This window comes from Myotis lucifugus, unplaced genomic scaffold (genome assembly GCF_000147115.1).
Source record: "Myotis lucifugus unplaced genomic scaffold, Myoluc2.0 scaffold_54, whole genome shotgun sequence".
Taxonomy (NCBI): Eukaryota; Metazoa; Chordata; class Mammalia; order Chiroptera; family Vespertilionidae; genus Myotis; species Myotis lucifugus.
In genome coordinates, this window is record NW_005871102.1 from 388110 (window position 1) to 408979 (window position 20870).

The 20870-nt window shown below is 44.8% G+C and overlaps 1 protein-coding gene across 1 annotated transcript in view; it reads left to right on the forward strand.

Annotated features, from left to right (window-relative positions):
- Positions 1 to 9810, forward strand: part of DNM3 (dynamin 3) — a 300862-nt gene extending 291052 nt beyond the window's left edge. The window contains exons 20-22 of the mRNA XM_023753926.1: positions 3831 to 4057; positions 4585 to 4821; positions 9511 to 9810. Coding sequence (XP_023609694.1) covers positions 3831 to 4057; positions 4585 to 4821; positions 9511 to 9547 — 501 coding nt within the window. The 3' untranslated portion in view covers positions 9548 to 9810. The remainder of the gene's footprint in view (positions 1 to 3830; positions 4058 to 4584; positions 4822 to 9510) is intronic.
- The last annotated feature ends 11060 nt before the right edge of the window (positions 9811 to 20870 follow it).

Consider the following 20870-nt stretch of genomic DNA (forward strand, 5'->3'; position numbering starts at 1 on the left):
GTGAACGAGAGCCCCTGCCGTGTTCCACACTGTGGCCCTCCCGTCTAGAAACCAAGAGATTTTAAGGAAATGGTCTCCTTAGTAACTATATTGGATGAAAACTCTAGAAATGTCTCTTCTATTTGTGGAGGCTTTAAAACGGTCTCAGCTAAAGACAAAGAAGGGTTAAGACCCAAAAATATTGCAGGTTGCTAGAGAAGGGTTAACGCAAGAGAGAGGAACCATATGGAACATTGCTAATGACCTCACATTCCTTTGCACCGAGGCGGACGTGTTGCAGTAGTGCCTGTTTTTCTAGCCCATGGAGTTTGAACTGGAATGAGGTTTTGTGTGTGAGAATTCTTTTGTGAGCCATACAAAGATGTATAGGTTCTAAGGTGTTATAATTAAAAGCATAAATCTTATTTTGCATCTCACATCCAAGTAGAATTCGTGTATGTCACGTCCTGTGAGGGTATTTTCTGCACGCTGTTCCTCTGAAGCAGACCTTGGCCTCTAATTGCCGTGCAGAGCCCTTGGTTTCAGTGTTTGTCCCGTTGACATTCAGACCACTCAGAAAGTCCCTGAAGTGTCTGGAAACTCCCCTAAGTACCCCCCCCCTGCCTCCCCACCCCCCACCCCCCCCGCCAACTAGCAGGAGAGAAAGGGAAGAGTCTTTCTAAAATTTTGCTTCAGTGCAAAGTAAAATGTCAACCTGTGTTCTTTATTGAACTCCATCTCTTGGTGCCTGTACTCTTGTTCTCCTGCCTCTACATGCCAGTGCCAGCTTAGCCTGTTTTCTGTAGAAGGAGTAGCTTCTGTATGCGGAGCACTGGCTACATGCTGGACATCATGCTGGGCATTCGGTATTGATTCTTTCCCTGAATCCTTGCACAGCTCTTGAGGCAGCTACCACCATTGTCCTCAGGAAGGGAACCTGAGTCTCATAGAGTTTATTTGCCCCAAAACAGTGCGTGTTAGAGCTCAGACACAAATGCAGAGCCATCTGACTCCAAAGCACACGGTCTCTAACCACTGCACATGTTACCCTTTTCTCTCAGGCTCGTAATACTCAAATTATTCCAGAACATTGCCCAATCTTTCAGGGAGTCGGCAAGTCTTCACGTGTAACATTCTGATGTGGAAGAATTGATGCAAGGCAGATCTTTGATCAGAATGCTGAGACAGGCCCTGACTATTTTATTTCGTGGTTTGTTTGACAGTTGCTTCTTCATTCAGATCTGCTTTAAATCTGTTCTTGGAAGGACTGTCTTTTAAATTGTGTTTAATAGATTCTAAGTGATACTCCAGGAAGATGTAAAGCTTCCAAAGAGCTTAACCAACCGATGGCCAATGCCAGGAAAATCGTCTGGTTTTGAATTTGGAGTTGCACCCTCCCTTCAAGTGCACACACACCCAATAGTGGAAGATTTGTGCAAATGTCCTGATTCCTCGGGTACAAGTGAAAAAATCCTTCAGCCCATTTGACTGTATTTCCTCTAAATCTGCCTTTTCCTTCTTGACTTCTGATTTTTCTCTCCTCCCTCTCACCCAAACCTCAATGCTGGAGTTGTCTTTGTTCCTTTCTTCCTTGTCCTTCACATCCCAAACTAGTCCAGTAGGTTTTGCCTTTGCACTGTCATTTGTACATGCCTGTCTTTCCTATTCCACTGCAACCCTGCTAAATTCAGCCCTTGTCATCTCACAAATGATCTACATTTATCTCCATTTGCAAATTCTTCTCCCATCACAGCCAGATTAATTTTCCTAAAGCTCTCTTTTATTGTTTCACTGACTTACAGAAGAGCCTTCCACAGCTCCCCATTGCCAAGTGGATAAAGTTCAAACGCTTTTCCTTGGCATTAGAGGCCTTCACATCTGGCCCCAGGTTACCTGGCCAAATTTACCTTCCCCGGCTATCACACAGAAACCTGCTCCCCCAGACTCTTGTCTGAATGCATCTCGTCCATATTCGAACCACTCTTGGTTGACAAAACATGTGCAGAGGACATTTCTTTATTTCCCAGGGAAGCTGTGTTTTCATGGAATTTTCCAGTTCGTAGAATTATTTGTGTGATTAGATGCTGTAACTACAACCCAGGAATTCTGAGCATCTGACCGGTGTTCCGATGTCTGCCTGAATCCGTAACAACAGTCCAATATACTGGCCCTTGGCCTTTCCTGGAGAAATTCAGTGACTCCAGATAAGTGTCAGTGTTCTCATTAAAGGAGAAGCCCAACAATCCAAGTGGGTTTATTTTTCTAGGCTTATGCTAATAGGTGTATTGCTACACCACTCTAAAATAATGGTGCTTACACATCAATGGTCCTTTCTAAGCACCCAAAGTGGGGGTAGGGGGTCATGGAAAGAGCACTAGACTTCAAGTCAGCAGATTTGGGGTTCGACTTAATGTGTGGCTTTGGGAAAGTCACTTAAAGTTCTCTGAACATCAGTTTCTTCATCTCCAAAATTGGGATAATTTCCTAAGTTTGAGGTGAGAACCAAGTCAGGTAACTTGTAAAGGCACCTGGGACACACCATATGTCATCAGTTCTCACCTTCACTTTTTCCACAGTTAATATTTCTGACATGAAGACACCTGTGACATTCAGTGGCATCTGGCATTCTGTCATAGTTTCCCCCCCCCCACATATTTTTATTGATTTCAGAGAGGAAAGCAGAAGGAGAGAGATAGAAACATCAACAATGTGAGAGAATCATTGATCAGCTGCCTCCTGCATGTCCCACATTGGGAACTGAGCCCGCAACCCAGGCATGTACCCTTGACCAGAATCGAATCCGGGACCATTCAGTCCGCAGGCCGACGCTCTATCCATGGAACCAAACCAGCTAGGGCCATTCTGTCATAGTTTTAATTGGTGTTGATTTTCTCTTTCTTCGTGGCACAAATATATTAGTGGTGTGTCTTAAATCCAGTTGTATCTTGGATTTGATGAGATGTGGTTGGTTCTCTCTCCCTCAGAGCTGTGCCTCATGTGGAGTGTCCATACTTTAGTCTGTTCATATCTATCTGTTAACCTTGTATCAGTCCTCATCACTGTTAAGTATCTTCTATGATTAACCTCTAGAAAGCAGAGAATATCATTTTTTGCATAATTATATAAGGTGCTGTATTTAACAAATATTGACTTATTGATGGTAATTCCACTTTCGAGAGCACATTGAAACCTAGGGTCTTCTGAGTATTTCAGTGATTTTGGTAAAAGCTGGGTCAAGGACTGGAAATACTGAGGAATGGATAACCTGTGTTAGGACATCAGTTTCTTTACATCATTGTTTCCTGTGGAAGATGCTGCTGCTTACCCCCTTGTCCCTAAGCCAAGCAGCCTCAGACCATTGTGGGGAAGCTGGTGCAGACGCAGGCCCTCTCGTCTGAGAGACCAAGTCCTCTCTGCAGATGCCAGGGTTTGGCCCTCTTTTCAACGAATCTGTGTCATGTTTTCCTTTCATGTTAATAGCCTCTACGTCAGTGGTTCTCAACCTGTGGGTCGCGACCCCTTTGGCGGTCAAACGACCCTTTCACAGGGGTCGCCTAAGACCATCCTGCATATCTGATATTTACATTACGATTCATAACAGTAGCAACATTACAGTTATGAAGTAGCAACGAAAATAATTTTATGGTTGGGTCACAACATGAGGAACTATATTTAAAGGGCCAGAAGGTTGAGAACCACTGCCTACGTGAAGGATTGGGAGGAGGATGAAGAAAATAGGAATGAACAGATGCACACTGCAGCCGTTTTCCCAGAGTGGCCATTTGCAGACTCTGTCCACAGTCTCTGGCCCAGTATCTACCGTCCAACCTTTTTTTGTGGTGACCCGACAGGTGAAGGATTTTATAAACTCAGAGCTCCTAGCACAGTTATATTCCTCAGAGGACCAGAACACTCTGATGGAGGAGTCGGCGGAGCAGGCCCAACGCCGGGATGAAATGCTGCACATGTACCAGGCCCTTAAAGAAGCCCTCGTGATCATTGGCGACATCAACACGGCCACCACATTCATCCCTGCCCCGCCGCCCGTGGACGACTCCTGGATCCAGCACACTCGTAGGTAGGAAGTTGGCTCACGCACCCTGAGGCCTGCCAGGCGGGGCAGTGCCATTTACTGGGAGTACTCCCCTGAAACTCTTTAGAAAAAAAGAGGAACAAATACTTAAGTTCAGCAGTGAGAGATAGGGTCAGGTCATCCCCACTCCTGTCAGAAACAAGCACAATGCATCAGCACAGTGGAATGTTACACAGCCAGTAAAAAGTAAGACAGGTCTATAAATACTGAAATGAAAAGGTAGTCAAGTTCCAGTGAAGCTTAAATAAAAGTAATTTATATAGAGAGAGAGAAACTACTGTAGAATATAGTTACAAAGAAACTACTATTGGCTGACTCTGTGGAGTGAAGGGGTGGGGGAGGGAAACTTCCCCTACCCTTTACCTCCTTATTATACCTTTAAACATTCCTAACATTTATCTGAGTTTCTCAGCCAAAAAAATAATTTTTAAAAAGCCATCAGGAGGTTATAAAATGTGTTTTTAAGATGCAGAGAGAACGTAGGAGTGGTAAACCGTTGGTCTCTTTCCCAGGTCGCCCCCTCCGAGCCCCACCACCCAAAGGAGGCCGACACTGAGCACCCCCCTGGCTCGGCCTGGGTCTGGCCGAGGGCCCCCTCCTGCCATCCCGTCCCCAGGACCCCACTCAGGGGCTCCCCCAGTTCCATTCCGGCCGGGCCCATTGCCGCCCTTCCCCAACAGCAACGACACATACGGAGCCCCTCCGCAGGTCCCCTCTCGGCCCACCAGGGCCCCTCCCAGTGTCCCCAGGTAAGTGTACTGCTCGGAAGACAGTGTGGGGTGCTCTTTGGTTCTCTTTTCGTAGCACAACAGACAAAAGTTACTTGAAAAAGAAAATTGCAAAGAGAGTATCATACACGTTTGCAGTTTTCACCTGGGAGGGGAATCCTGGGGAATTGCTGAGTTTCACACCATTTAAAAACCAAAATGTGGTCTAAACCTCTCCTTTATCAACCGGCACAAACTGAAGGGGCCCCAAGAAAACTGGGTCGAAAAGATTGACATTTTGGCAGCTGTTTGTAGAATTTAATGGAAAGCTTTGAAATGAAAGAGCCATGGCTGGGCTGAGGCAAGCTGTGTGCTCCAAGGTCGTGAACCTATCACCAGCTAAGTCCTCACCTTCTCTGTTACCAAAGGAATTCCCAAAAACCACTGACTTCAAGGATTATTATCCATCTGCCCTCTGAACTATGACCCTTAGGCCCAATATCATTAACATTAATGTAGGCAGCATAAAAATCCGCTGGTTAGACTGTAATTATTTTAAACTAGCATAGAAATTTTACATAGGCATGATGCTTGCTGTATGCAGTCGTTCCCCCCACACACCATATAAGAGACACAACACTGTACATTTAGATTAGACATTTTGGCATTTATAAGCAGATTTTTGCCTCAATTGTAAAACAAAATAGCTGGCAAATAAATGGAGCTTGAAACATGTATATAGTTAAAGCTAGATTCTCACCTTCTTACATTTACAATCAAAATATGTACACTATGTATAATTAGAAATTTATAAAATAGGAATTAGATTTTTAAGAATAATAACACATTTTAAAAGGAAAGAAAATTAGCTCATATAGAAAGTTCATTTTTAAAAATTCAATTCAGAGGATTAAAATATGTGTATGTGCCATGAAGGAAAACTTGACTAGACATTTAGCAGAAGTGACTTCCACCCACCCAGGAAACCTGAGTCCCCTCCCGCTCTGATTACCATGACTACATTTATTGGGATCTTCAGGGGGCCAGGTGCCATGAAGACACAGGCCTCTGAAACTAGTAAACCCAGGCTCCTGGAGCAGGAATGGTCGGGCTGTGGAGTCACCCTTGCTCGGCCACAGACCGTGGGCAACTCACCTAACTCTGAGCAGCACATCCTCGTCTAGGAAACGGGGGGCACATTCAGCAGGCTGTTGCCCACGTCATGTGAGATGAGGCGTTTGAAAGAGCCCGGGAAACCGCTCTTATGGGAACGTTGTTACCATTATCATCATTCTGGTCCCAATCAAAGAGGATATAACACTCTTAAACCCTTAAATTTTTTCTCTAAACTCAATAAAGTTGGCTTATTATTTTTTTGGAACTGAACTAAATTCTAGTCATCACATGAATAACAATAGCTAATGTTTCATGTGCTCTCAATAGATCTCGGCTCTGCCCTCATTGCTTTGCAACTACATTTGGGTTTAACACAACAAACCCAATGAGATGGGTCATTATCCATTTTGCAGACGTGGCACAGAGGTTAAGCAACATGCCCCAGACTGCTCCCCCAGGCCCTGGAGGAGCTGGGCTCCGGTCCCCAGCAGTCTGCCTGCAGAGCCCCGGCCCCCAACCGCAGCACCAAGGGATTCTCAGCCCCGACACTGCTGACATGTTTAGCGGCATCCTGGCCTCTTCCCACGAGATGTCAGTTGCCCTCCCCCAGTGTGACTACTAAAAATGTCTCTGGACGTCCCCAATGCCAGGGGTGAGGAGCAGAGAGCCCCCCTCACCCCCTGAGAAGCTCTGCCCTACAGGGTCGACTAGCCTCTCCCGTGCATGTGAGAAAACATCCACGTCAGTGCCGAGCCTCCTACAGGCCAGATTAAACTCATGTTTTAGGGAACCTCAGATTGACTGGAACAGTGCCTGTCGTTGTGCGAGGAAGGTTTGGAGACCACTGGGGACTGAGGGCTGGGGTGGGAAGGCGGGGGCCCCATCCAAGCGCCTGGAGCCGGCCATCTTATCTGTTGAGCTACAGGAGGGAACCAGAGCGACCTGGTGCTGCCTGTCCCCCGACGAAAATGCATGACTTTGCCTGCACGCTCGGTTGCCTTGGCCCCTGCTGCGGAGAAGCTAGCATGCCAGTGCCCTTCAGACATACTGTGCCATGCTTGATGGGGTGGGGTCGCCCTGGGTGTTTCTGAGCTCGCTCACAGGAGGCGGCGGCAGGAATCTGCATGTGCCTGTGCGGTTTTCTCCCAGCTGGAGGGAGGGGACACCAGGTTTCATGCGTCTGCGTTTGGGCATTTATAGGACAGCAGTTGTGTTATTCAAAATTTCTAGAGTATTCTTAAGTTGGAGACAGACTTAACTCGATCTGACCTTGCAGAATCTCCAATGTGAAAGAGGAAAAAGAGTACACAGTGTAAGAGGAAAGGGGGGTGTTTTGTGCTGAGCCCTCAAGTTTGGGCCAGTTAGGGGCATTGGGACAGAAATCCTTGGGGAGGGGCCGGGTACCTGAGAGAGAGCAAGAATGACTCTGTCAGGATCCGTCTGCCTATTCGAGTTTAGCTTAAGATGGAGAATTCTGACCACATAAAGTCTGTTTTTAATAAAAGCCAGAGCAGGAATCCTACCAAATGCAAGCCAGAAATGGGGTTTAAGACTTCAAAAAAAGAAAGAGAAAAAGAAAGACAGACAAAGATGAAAGAGAGAAAGAAGAAAGAAGAAAGAAAGAAAGAAAGAAAGAAAGAAAGAAAGAAAGAAAGAAAGAAAGAAAGGAAGAAAGGAGTTGAGGGAAGCTCTTGTTGAATTTTCACCTTGTTCTGTTTATTTATATTCTCTTTGCCCTCCCTGATTTGCCTACATTTTTTCTATGAAAAACTTTAAAAAGCTGAAATGCCATTATCCATCATCTCCAGGAAGACAGCCCTTCGCTTTATGAGAAGGAAGTTTGATTCCCCCCACCCCCACCCCCACCCCAGTTCTTTGCTTTCTTAAGGGCCCTTTCTCCTCTTTTATCTGAAACCAGAAACTCATAAAATGACAGGACAGCATGGGCAGTGTCCCGCCGGCTTGGGGGGGGGGGGCAGCGGGGGGTTGGGGGGACTTAAGATCACAAAGGCCATACCTGAATCATTGGGCATGTGCCTGTGCAGTTTTCTTCTGGATAATTCCCGACTTCATTAGCAAGTTATGATCTTGACTTTTAAGAGCCTATACACTTTTATTTTAACCCAATTCAAAGGTAATGAAAGCACATGAATTGTACAGAAACCAGGAGCCTTCTGCTTAAAAAAAAAAAAAAAAGAAGAAGAAGGAAAAAATATGATTCTATCTTTCTATTGCCATGTAAAGACAGAGGGAGGACAGAGGCTGGTGGAGTCACTTTTGGCCCAGCTCTTCTCAGCTGCTCAAGCTGTTCTGGTTCATATGCATGGAGCCTTTCGGGGAGGGAGCTGGAAATATTACAAACTACACGCCTGTTTTAATTAATTCCACCTGAACTTGGGGAGTGTCTCGGTCCCAGAGAGACTCACCAGCACGGATACTTCTGTCATTAGTAACTTGAGTTTCACAAATCCGATGTGAGGGACATTTTCTGTTGCCAGAGTATGTGGGTCGCCCCTCTCGCCCCACACAACCTCTGTGGAGGGGCTGAACCCTGTTGGACAATCCCAGCCAGTCGTGTCCTTGCTCAGCAAGATGATCTTAAACATACACCACCACCTGGTGAGGGGTCCTGTTCTCTTACTTGAAGCTCCGAACTCTTCATCATGCACTAACTTTAGGGCCGGTGTAGCTATTTTCAGTTACAACTTGGTAAAATTAGGTAATTGAGAATCACAGCCTTGGCCATGAACAGAACAAATGAACTGAATCGGAGTGTTTTCCCTGGCAACAGCCGATTCTGGCGTTATTTCACGCATTTGTCTTCTCCCCTTTCCTTGGGCTGAGTTATTTTGCAACCGTCAGAGGGGGGATCAGAGTGGGAGGAAGGGTCTCTATCCAAGGAAAAGCAGACTTCATTGACCTCACCACTCAGTCTTCTGTTTTTAAAAAGGTTGAAAAATAGAAGTACTGTCTTGTAACCACCCTCCTCACCAAGGCTGGTGGTGTCTTCTGAAAATGGCAAAACTGAATCATAGGCAAGAATGTGGCTTTTCCTCCAGCTCGTCCACATGACAGTAACACAACATAGGAACCAAGAAATGCTCCACTGAAAGTCTCTGGTGAGGCCCCACGAGGACACTGGCATCCTGTGCCGCATGATGGCCCCGGGGTGACCTCCAGATTACCCCAGGGTTTCCCACGTATGTCCTCTCATTTAGGCAGTTTCCTTGACTCTGCAGGGCACACATTGAGCCCCACCACAGTCCCACATTCTCAGTAACTCACCACTAAACCAATCATGGCAAACGATACAGAAATCCCTCCACACAGAGACAGTCTGTGCACTCACGTTCTGTTCTTTACGGAGATCAAAGCCATTTGGTTCTCTTGACCGTTTAGTTCATTCCTACTATAAACGTTTGACCTGCTTGCCCCGATGGGCTATAATTCCTTCACATATTTCATATGTGGATTTGATTGACAGTTAACACAGAGTCCCTTTCACTTATGGGTAAGGTCTCCTTGTTTTGTTTTGTTATTTCAGCCAGTCCCCCAAAGTGTGAGTAAAGACAAACCCACAATTCTTATGAGTGTCTTTGCATCCCTAACATCAAGGTTTGGTGCCATGAAGGATGAAGCAGCTGAACCTTGAAGTCGGGGGCACAGGGCCCACGGACAGTTAAGCGACTCGTGTGACTAGCCTGTGTCTGACCCCCGAGCCATGTCCTGGGAACGTCCCGCCTTGCTCTCTCCTCAGCAGCCCTGTAAGAGTGTGACTCCTCTTAGCAGCTGGGTGCTATTTGGACAGATGATGAACTCGTCTCGTGATTTCCCATCTCAGCCACGCATGAGCTTTCTGTTTTCCCCACCGTCCTTCCCCTTTAAAGAACAAACAAATAAATTCATGATTAGGAATTTGGATTTTTTTCAGGGAACAGTTTTTATTTTTAGCAACTGGCTTCAAAAGTCAAAAAAAAAGTCCTTTTTTTAAAAAAAGGTATGATTGCCCAGAATAAAATCAACTCTGAGGTATTCTTCCTGATGCTTAATATTTCAGGCATCTCCTGAGGCTACTGTGTTCCAAAATTTGTTACTGAAATCCCCAGCGTAATTAATAACTCATTGCAGGTTTAACATGAGTTGTCATGGTGCTTAATATGTTTTGATGAAAACAGAAATTTGGCCACAAGCTGTTCACTAAAGAAAATGTCCAATTTTGTTTCAGCCCCTCAATTAACTATCCCATCAAACTCCTTCTAGTTCCACGGTGACTGTGGCTGTAACATGATAGTTCACTGAGGAGGATCAATGGGTAATGTCGGAATGCTTCATTCTTCGGGTCTTGGTTTCAATCTGGTCTCAGTGAAGTAGGTGGTCTCCTCCTTGGGTCTAGCAACTTGCATCTACGCAGATGTCTCCAATCTGCCACAGCTCAGAAGGATGGGTTCTGTGTAGACGAGGCCCAGGAACAGAACTGCAAGTGTTCCGAGGACCAGAATTTGGGAGCTTTGCGTGTATGTCAAGGGAGGCTTCTGATTAGGCCTTTCTGTTTGCAGTGTGTCCTTTATCTCACTTTCCCAATCACCCAAGGTTGCAGGAGAGTAAGAAAGGAAGGAAAATAAGAAAGGATCTGCAGGAAGCAAAGTACAGGCAACACCAGTACCGGCAGACAGCAGTAACATCGCACAGTACGTCGCTGGTGGCCCAGTGGTGGCTGGCATTGAGTTAACCAGATACAACTGCTTCCTCGTCCCAGGACAGATCGCAGCAAATCGCCCTGGCATTGTCCCATTTGGGGCCCTAAATTGCTAAGCTTCAACCACTGCAGACAAAGCCTTTCTGAGTCTCGGTACCCAGCTCTGGCCTAGGTTTCACCAGATTGATAAGAGGAAGACAGCCAGGGTGGGAGCCGAGCCGTCGGCCACTGACCAGTGAAAAATGCCCAAAACGATTATTCTTCCTCTAGCCAGTCAGCAGCAGACTGCCCCCATCAGCATCTGCCGACTGTTCCTATATACAAGTTGATGTCAGCTCAGAGGAAAAAAAAAAAGAGATAACTCTACCCAATGTCAGCAGACACACAAGCTTGAGCTGGCTTTATCGCTGCCCCCTTTCGTCTCCCTCACTGCAGAAAAATAATGCTTTTCCAGGAAACCTTCACGTGTGGGCAGTCACGGGTAGACGGCATGTTTTTCCATGTCTTCCCGGTTTCATGGCACAACACAGTTCCTGGCTTTTTTCACCTTTAAATTTTACCCAAGCAGCAGATTACCAGAAGGAGCTGCTGGGTCCTTTTTCCTTCCCTCTGACTTATCTTAGACGTGGACTTGAGGTTCCCGGAGTTGCTTTCGCCAATAAACAGCCAGGAAAGTGAGCGTGAAGATAGAAGTGCCGGTTCTTCACTCAGAATGTGCTTTGAGCGCCTGCCTCCCGCACTGTGAGGAAGGAGCTGAGGATTTAGCTGAGGGCTCCAAGACTGCTGTCTGCTTGTCATTTCTTTGTTGCTGCCTAAACATAGGATTCTAAAATGCCTGACACTGAAATCCTTTAGTTTACCCAGGCCCCAGAGCATTGTAGCCTTTGTCTGGGGGAAACCTCCAAATCTAAACACATATTTATACCCTTTAGTTGCCAAATGAAATCCATCTGCCTTACCAAATGCTGTTGCCAAAAGAATATTACACTTCGGGTCTGGCCAGTATTTTTAACTGCGGGGGAAAGGGACGGTGTTGGAAGGGCCTCGGGTTTGAGAGAATCTGCCTGTGTGTTTTTTGATGCTGCATTGCTGGTATTCAGAGGAAGTTTAGGTCATATGGCAACTCTGACCAAAAACAGGAGAAATTCTCCATGGGACGGAGTCTGAAGCCTCAAGGTATTTGGGCAGGCCTCCCTGTGGCGTGGGACTTGCTTTCCCTCCGCTGCTTTTTCAGCCATCAGAGCCACATGATAGACACAACCGCAAATAACAAGTGCTCTAATTTCTGGAAGGACTTTCTAACTGTTCCCATAAACACGAGGAAATGTCCACCCTGCTTTCCAGTCAGAATTATCAGCTCCCAGGAAGGGTGCAAAGAGCACACGTCCCGTCCAGGGAGCATGCTGAGTCAGTATGGTAAGTGCAGGATGAGCCCTCAGTCCCTCATCCTCAGTGGCAAGGCCAGGCCTTCTTGACTGAGAAGTTCACAATCCACAATCTTCCTAAAGTTAACATTGCCCTTTAAACACAGAAAAATAGGATAAGGTGTAAATACTTTTCTCACTGCTCTTCTCAGAACCCAGTAAGTGTGCAGGTTAATATAAAATCTAGAAATAAGCTTCATTCCTTCCCCGTTTTTGTGTGTGGGAAGGTGAATGGACCAACTGAGAGGGGGAGTGAGGTGAAGATGTGGATAGTTACCAACTAGATAAACCATCACCAGTGAATCCCCAAGTTTCTATGGCAATTTTTAAAAACCAAGAGGGAGCCCTTACCGGTTTGGCTCAGTGAATAGAGCGTCGGCCTGCGGACTGAAAGGTCCCAGGTTCAATTCCGGTCAAGGGCATGTACCTTGGTTGTGGGCACATCCCCCGTGGGCGGTGTGCAGGAGGCAGCTGATCGATGTTTCTCTCTCATCGATGTTTCTAACTCTCTATCCTTCTCCCTTCCTCTCTGTAAAAAAATCAATAAAATATATTTTAAAAAATTAAAAAAAACAAGAGGGAGTGAGATGGTGTGAGAAGACATCAGGTGGCTTTTAATATGACATAGAAAATGAACTTATTTTACAATCAAAGACCCCCGTTGCCTCCACCATGTGAAGACTGCCTCCATTTAGTTTCAGACTTCCATGAGGCAGCTTTGATTAAATGTATTTTGGCCCATATATAGGGCATTCTTCTAGAATGAGACCTCTTATGAGAGTAGGAGATGAGAAAGACTTTTACAGGTACTTTGCCACCCAGAGAGACTAAAATGAAAGTAGTCCCCTTGGCAATGGATATTTATGTAAGATATATGCTGGACCATGTGTATTTTTAAAGCTTAAATATCAGGATCATTCTCAAAAGTCAATTTTAAGAGTGAATGAAAGTTTCCCCTTGAATAAATCTCCGCTTAGTGTCACGTTCAAGGGCCTTAGTCAGAAGTCAGCCCACTTGCTCTCCCTTCAGACCATGGATGAGAAGCTATAAAAACTCTAGAAAAGATCTACTAATTTCTAAAACAACTAGAATTTAATTTTGCTGTTTAGTAGTGTTGGAAAATATTTTAATAACTAAAATAATAAAACTTCATGGGAAGCCAATTCTACCTTAATTATCACCTTGGGGTGGAAAATTAAGGAAATATTAGTCAATGTGTTAACTAGAGAAACCACTGCCATAATTTGCCTTCACATATCTGGGTCTAAAGTCAAAATAAAGCCACATACCATTTGGGGGGGGGGGAGCAAGCGTGAAGTTTTAGCTTTAACAACAGTAGTATCAGAGCATTCAGGACATAAGTTCATGGGCCAGAAACACCCCAGTGGCTCATCAGTGCCCTTCCATAATTTAAATGCCTACGGCTTAGGAAACTGTAATGAGGGATGTTGATTTGTTTTAATATTTCAATACCCTCATTACTATCATAACACTTAGTACTTGAAAACTAATAAAAATACTGAAAACTCAATTTACAACACCAGCATCTTTGAATAAACAGGTTGAAATAGTGTTTCTCACTTTTCCTTGAAACATTGTGGGATTGATTACATCTTAGAGGTTTCCTTCTTTTTAAATGTTCTCGCCTCCTCACACTCAGAACCTTCTCTCCTTATGCGGCTATTTGATATCTGTTGTTCACTCATAGTCATCCAGGTGACTGAGCAGGAATGCACACTCATGCCAATAACCATTGTTACTATCGTTCCAAAATCCCCTTCCTTGTAGAGCAAGGCATCTCAGAACCATATTCCTAAAGGCCACAAGGAAGCTTTACAATTATGAATACTTCCAACATCTTCCACAGACTGTTCAGTTTTTAGTTAAAATGTTGTTTTTATCATTAAAGTTTGATTTCCTGGGGTTTTTCCCCCTATGGATCTCATTCCACTCTGTTCAAGTGCCTTCTGAGATGTAAAAATACGTAGCTAGAATAATGAAGGTAGCACTGACCATCGTCTCCAGTTCAGAAAGCAGCGTTAAACCGGAAAAGCAAGGTTTTGGACCATCCCTCCATTCTGTATTCTCTCTGCTCAGGACCCCAGCCCTTCCCACTTCCCATGACTCGCAGTCAGGCCCACACCCCATCATTTAGGACAGTCTGCCTTTGGTTGCTTAGGAGGGACACCTGCCTGCTCGCTGTGTTTGGCAGGCCGGCAGGATGAGGTAATCATCAGAAGAAAATGTTCTGGGTCTTTGGCCTCAACCACGTACAACATTATTCAAAAGCGTTTTCTGGGAGTGGGGCCGCAGTGGCTTTGAGATCCCCTGGTGGCACATTCTGTAGGAGGATGGAGGAACAACGCTGTCAACGTTTCTGATCCCTTGGAGAATAATGGAGATGGAAATTCCATCTGCCTTTGCCTTTCCTTTCAGCGATGTTTACAGACAGATGAGAGCCTTTCGTTTGTAAACATCGTGGCTTTCCTCTCTCCGTCCAAGTCCCGCCATCATCTTTAAGCTCGGCTCCCGTGCTCCTGAGAGCGGTGCGTTCCTAAAAGCAAACTTTGCAAACTATTTCTCCAGGACGATGGCAGTTTTTGTAAGACAGATGCCTCAAAGACATATGGTTTTCATAGATTTTTCCGTCTAGACTAGCTTTATTTAGTGACTTTGGGTCTGAATTGGCCTAGTTAAAGTTTCTGTAGGAGCTTGTATAAAAATTTTAAGTGTGGGCATACCACTAAGGTGTAAAACAAAAAGTTTGACTTCTTCTTGGCCAGAGATGAAAAGGGGTCGGCTGAGAATTTCCTTCAGGTTAAGTAATTCTGATCCTTCTGGAAGCCCAGTGTGTCAGCTCCCACAACACTGTCCAAAATGGAAAGACTTACCCTAAAAATCTGATAACTGCTAAGTGCATATTCTCCTCAGTTTTCCTGAGTGAATGCTTTGTGTTCCAGTTGGGCTGTGTGTGTGTGTGTGTGTGTGTGTGTGTGTGTGTGTGTGTTAGAAAGCTCTAATTCTTTCTGCAGAGTCTTCACATGGCCCAGGGGACATATGATTCGGTGCCCTTTTAGCACCAATTTTTACAAACACAGTATTTCCCTCGTTTAAAAAAAAACACCCAGCGAGCCACTGAGTAAAGTACATTTAGTTTTTGTAGTGACTTCAACCACCAAAGAAAATGTAGGTTTTGAGCCAGTCAGGGACACTTATAGAAACAATAGGACACGTGAAGAGGGCAAGAATGACTTCCACACGCGCCTAGAAATCAGTCTTCAGCCCCCACTTTTGCAAGAGCTAAGGAAGGGACCCGCTCCAGCCCCGGCCTAGCAGCATCGGGAGGTGGACAGAGCAGATGTGGGCCGTCCTGTCCCCGCCAGTCTCATCCTTGGCTTCGCACTGAGCATTTAATTGGACTTAGTCACATGTTTGTTCACTGAGACCGCAGCTTGAGGGGCACACTGTCTGTTTTTCTGTTTGCTTTTAACTTTCTGGTTTTGAAAATCTGAACTCTAGGGCATGTTAGAGCTCCTCCTGCTGGAATGTTTTTGGATCGCCGGATTGTAATGACTCAAGGGCTGCTCTTTGTCTCCATCTCTGCCCCTGGGACTGCTGCAAGGGACTAGAAAAATATCACCCCGTGCATTTAAAACTGGCCTTTTAACCCACCAGGTATCGCGGTCGGGCAGAAATGAAATGTCGGTACAACATAAATCTTCAAATTACTCATGCTCTGGGGTTTTTTGTTTGTTTATTTGTTTAAAAAAATAACAGGGAATTGAAGGGTTCTCTTTTCCATCCATATCTCTAATTCCATACTTCCACTCTCTGAGGTGAGGCCCAAGTCAGATTCTCATGCCCAGAAGGGTCTCGCTCCCTCTTGGAAAGGGGCCAGAGTCTTTTCAGGCTCCAAGGTAGGAAGGAAGGTTACACTTTGATAGGGAGATTCAGAACTGTGTCTTTCTTCACCTTCGCTGCTTTCTCTTTTCTCCCTGATTTCAGATGACAAAGGATGGTGAGTCTCAGCAGTGGGAGCTTGCCTCTCCCAGAAGCTCCTTCTTAGCACTTCCTTCCCAGCCTCCCTCCTTCACCCAGATGGCTGAGTGGGCCAACCTTTCCTTCCCTGGAGCTGGGTGGGAGTGAAGGGAGGGCAGGGGCACAGGACAGAGAAGATGAAGAGGGTTAGAGATAGTTCTACCCCAGCTGCCACCAATGGGACTAGGTTTCTACAGCATGTAAGTTCTTGGAGAGCTCTTTGGGGATTTCTCAAGAAAGGGAGAGAGAGGAGGGGGGAAAGAAGGGAGGGAGGGTAGAGTGAGAGACAAAGAAAAGGAAAAATGTCATTGTTAGGGACACTGCCTAACTGCATTCCATAGCCTTGTATATGTGAATCTCTTTAAAAACCACATGCTTTCTCTCCAATGTAGCTTTCTCATTGCAGTTCTCCTGCCTTCTGCTTTTTTTTTTTTTTGCAATCATTCCGTCTTTTTTTTCTACCCAGCTTATCTGTTGTCAGTGAGACAGTGCAGAGTTTAAAATATAAAAAAAGTTCATCTCAAGAAGAATGCTTTTCAGAAATCATAGTTTGATAAAACTAAAAATCCTCTACATCATCTGCTTTATGCATTAGGACTTAGAGCAAAACAAGTAATTTACACACTTGCTTTCTCAAACTGACTTCTCATTTTCTCTTCTCCCCATGTACTGTTTCCTGTTCTGGAATGCCAGGCCCCCCACCTTCCCGGTGCTCTGGAAGTCCTTCCAGATCCCCAGCCCCTTTCCAACTCCAGGCTAAGACTCCAGGGGCCCCTCCAACTCCCGAGGCACTGTCCTGACATTGCACTGGTCCTACTGTTTCCTCGTCTCTCCTATCTCAACTAGAAACAGCTGGGCAGTAACTATCTTTATTTCTGTACCTCTACATCTTCACACAAACAGGGCTCATTGAGGGAATGCAAAACTACAGAGTGAGTTCATGTGCGATAGTTCATCAAATTTTATTTTTTAATTATCCCAGTGTTTTGTGTATTTTAAGAAATAATTTAAACACAAACACTTTCTCGATCTGTTTTGTTGTCAACCTTGCCTGGATGAATGCTATTGTAAAATTCTTTCTATGAATCATAAACGGAGCAGAGCTAATGTGGGCAAGTCGTCCTCTCAGCTGCATTTTTGCCACCTCCACAGAAGTGGGTATATCAGTAGCACCCCTACAGGTGAAATCCAAATCAGATATTTAAGACAATGCAAAGAAAGACTGCCAACGTAGATTATATGACCATTTATCTCAGAGACTAATTCATACAGGATATTATAGGTTTGTATCATCAAATAAAAATTATAGGCTCTTTTCCTCCTTAGGTTCCTATTTCAGATTTCATCAATCGATTCATACTTTCCCAGTGACATACATTATAAAGTCACGGGCTGATTTCACAGGGGGAAAAAAAGCTGGCTCTAATATGTAGCAAGGATCACATTAGAGAATTCCTTAGACCCTCAGAATGGACTCCAAGTACTATGTCCTTTCCAACTCTACTGTAAACTATTCATGGACAGTATTGGCTTACTCTGTTGCTGACATGGAAAAGGCCAAAAATATGCTGGATAGCATCCTCTAGTATTTTTCATAATAAGTTACAAAATACAATCTTCCATGTGGACATAATCATTACTTTTACAGCATTCTTCTGGACTTACCCTTATACCTTCTACATATATAAAACCCGTCTTGTGAATAAATGCTCAAAATAAGAAGCAAAGTGCAAACACAATGTCGACATGTTAAATGCTGCGCCCCATAATCTGTCTCTCGGAGCAGACATTCGCAAGAGGAGGTCCTGGGTCATAGCTAGCTGCCTTTCCACTTCCCCTGGAGGTGCACTCCTGTCTGATTTGACCTTGGGTAAATTCACTCATTCATGTTCTCTGAACTGCTCTTGGGGACGCTGCCCTCTGCAGGTGCTATGGAAGGCTGTACGCAGGACAAGGTGTAATCTGGGTTCATAGGAATTTTACCAACGCCATTCAGATGATAAGCTATGCATACAGGCCTTAAGCTTTGAAAAGGATGAAGTCATTCAAGAGGGTTGTGGACAAACAAGGATTTCAGTCCCTGGGAGGGAGATATGTGGGCACCCCACCCCCTAGGCCAGCTCACTGATGCCACCAGAGTCAGTATTGCCTGGTGCAGCTCCGGGGGCCTGTTCCACAGAACCCCCTGGGAGAGGTGCTCTTCACAATGTTAGAAAACTCAGAAGTAGTTTTTGTTTTCGTTCTCTTCTGTTTTCTAAGAAATTGGCCAAATGTAGCCAAAAGAAAGGAGGTATCTTATTTCTTGTGGTTTAGTAGACAAATCCTTCCCTTTTTTTCCCCTTTTTTTAGACCTGTTTCATAACAAGATAAAAAATAAAGTTGGGCAAGTTGATGTCAAGTTCTCATGGCTCCTAGAAACCTGAGATGCATAACCCTCCCATGATCCTAAATGCAATTATATGTAAATTGAATTTTTGAGACAGTGATATTTTAAAGCGTCAATTATATTTAATAAGTAGAACTTATAAAAGAAGCCTATCACATATTCTTTTTTATGCAAGTAACTACCCACTTAGATATCATTCCTCTAGAAGTGTCAATCTTTGTATATATTTTTTAGGGTTTTCTTTCTTTTTTTTTAAATCTGCATCTACCTAGCTAATTAGGTTGGACTTCAACCACACCCTCTCAAGGATAAGAATTTGGAATGCATGTTTAGAGACGTTTGCTTTCTACGCAAGCATCCCTAAGCAAGTAGTTATTCCTCTGGTGATGAAGAAAACTACCATAGTATAGTATCTTGGTCCTTATAATATAAACCTAAAACCGATTTGACCCATGCTTATGTCCCATTCCCAAAAATATCAAAGTCTCTTTACCACATTTCTTTCATCCTTCTTGAGATTTCCCCCCAGCACTTTCTCTTATTCCTGGGACATTATCTGGCAAGTGGATTGAACTGCTAAAGTAAAAGGAGGTCAGAATTACTTATCATGCCTTAGAATAGTGGTTTTCAAAGCCTAGTCCCAGGACCAGCGGCATCTGGGAACACGCTAGAAAGGTCTCGGCCCATTAGAACTCTGCCTGGGTCCCAGAATCCTGTGCTTTAACAAGCCCTCTAGGGAACTGGGGGTGCCGTCTGGTTGGGGAAGCGCTGCCTGGAACACGTAGTGTAATTGCTCAGTAGAAGGAATCTGACTGGCAGGTGGTAGATCCTGGTCTCAGCCTAGGGAAGGAAGGACACTGAGCTACACAGAGTGGCTCTCACATTCCCCACCCTGGTCATTCCCACGTCCATCCTGAGGGGGAATAAAGGCAGGGCAGAAAGGTCCAGCCATCCCAGTAAAGGTCCTTTCCACCGCACCCCTCACACTGACGCACCAAAGCCGTGTGCCCTCTGAATTCTCCCCACCAATGTGAAGATCGGCCTCGCATCCCGATAGTCAGAACCAGCCAAACCAATGAAGAGCAGGTGAATTTCTGGTTCTTCCAGTTCTTAAGAGAGAATCGAAAGAGACAAGAAGACCCATCACACATTCTTCTGCCTCATCAGCGAGGCCAGTTTCTCTCCCTCAATGCCACCCACCCTGTGTGAGTGTTTGACTGTCTTACAAAATTTGTCAGTGCCCCAAAGACTGTAACCGGTCCATCCCTGCAGCTACACATGAGACCTCAAGTATTACATCTTTCCCTTTGGTTTGGAAGCAGAAACATGGCTCTTGTATCATAACCATTAACCGCCCACACACAACACAGTGTTTCAATAAACACTAAGTGAGTCAAGCTGCTCCATTTCAATAGGAGGGGTTCCTGAATGAAGCCCGTCACTAAAAGAGCAGCTGAGGGAAGCTCAGCACAAAACAAATAACTTCGCTCTGCTCAAAACAAACTGTCTAAGGAGGTGAATGTCCTTGGAAATTTGAATGGTTAGGAACCAGACCAATGAAGTGAACCTTCACAGTAAACCCTGAACGTTTCTCTGGTGTTGAAGTTGGCAGACATCTTAGCATTACTTAAGAAAATTCATGCTGAACAACTTCACGCTCCCCCTGAATTGCTTTCTAGTTTTATACACAGATTATTGGGGGGTTTATTGTTTTAGAAAGAAAATTATGTTCATTTCTTCCAGAAGACTTAGGGGCTCTGTAGGATTTTTTAACTACTAAGTGCATATAAGGGTTACTTTCAGCTGAAGCTGGGCATATTTTAAAGAAGTCGTAATTATTTTGAGAGGACATGATGGAAATTTTCTTTCTCATTCTTGTAATCATAAAATTGCCACTCAGGTATGCTGTTCCCATTCAATGGAAGGTCCTAGAGACTTCCTTGAAAAGCGCATAATGATAGGTTCTCTGATTTATTTGGAAAAAAGGTAGGATGAGCCAAAGACCATGGTAAGCTCTGGGATATGGTGGTGAACAAGACAGACAAAAGTCCTGGCACGTGGCGGAAAGCTGCATTCTCCTGGTATCCAGCCTTCTGGGGGTGCCTATTGCTGTCGTCTTTCTCTGGTCCCAGGACTGGGGAGGAGGTTAATGAGAGGTTACTGGGCCATCAGAGTTTTGAAAGCTTTCTATTCTCTCTCCTCTCTCCCCAGTGTTGACTTCCTCCCTTCAAAATTACAAAAATGTGTCCTATTTTTCCCACTTAAATTGGGGTGCTATAGTAGAACTCCTTGCAGATTTGTTTTATCCCACTTGTCTTCTACTAGGAGTAGATTCTGAGTTCTTAAAAATCATGCAGCATAATGCAGTACACATAGTAGGTGCTCAATAAATAATGCAGGTAATGCATAACTGGAAGGCATGTTATAGGTC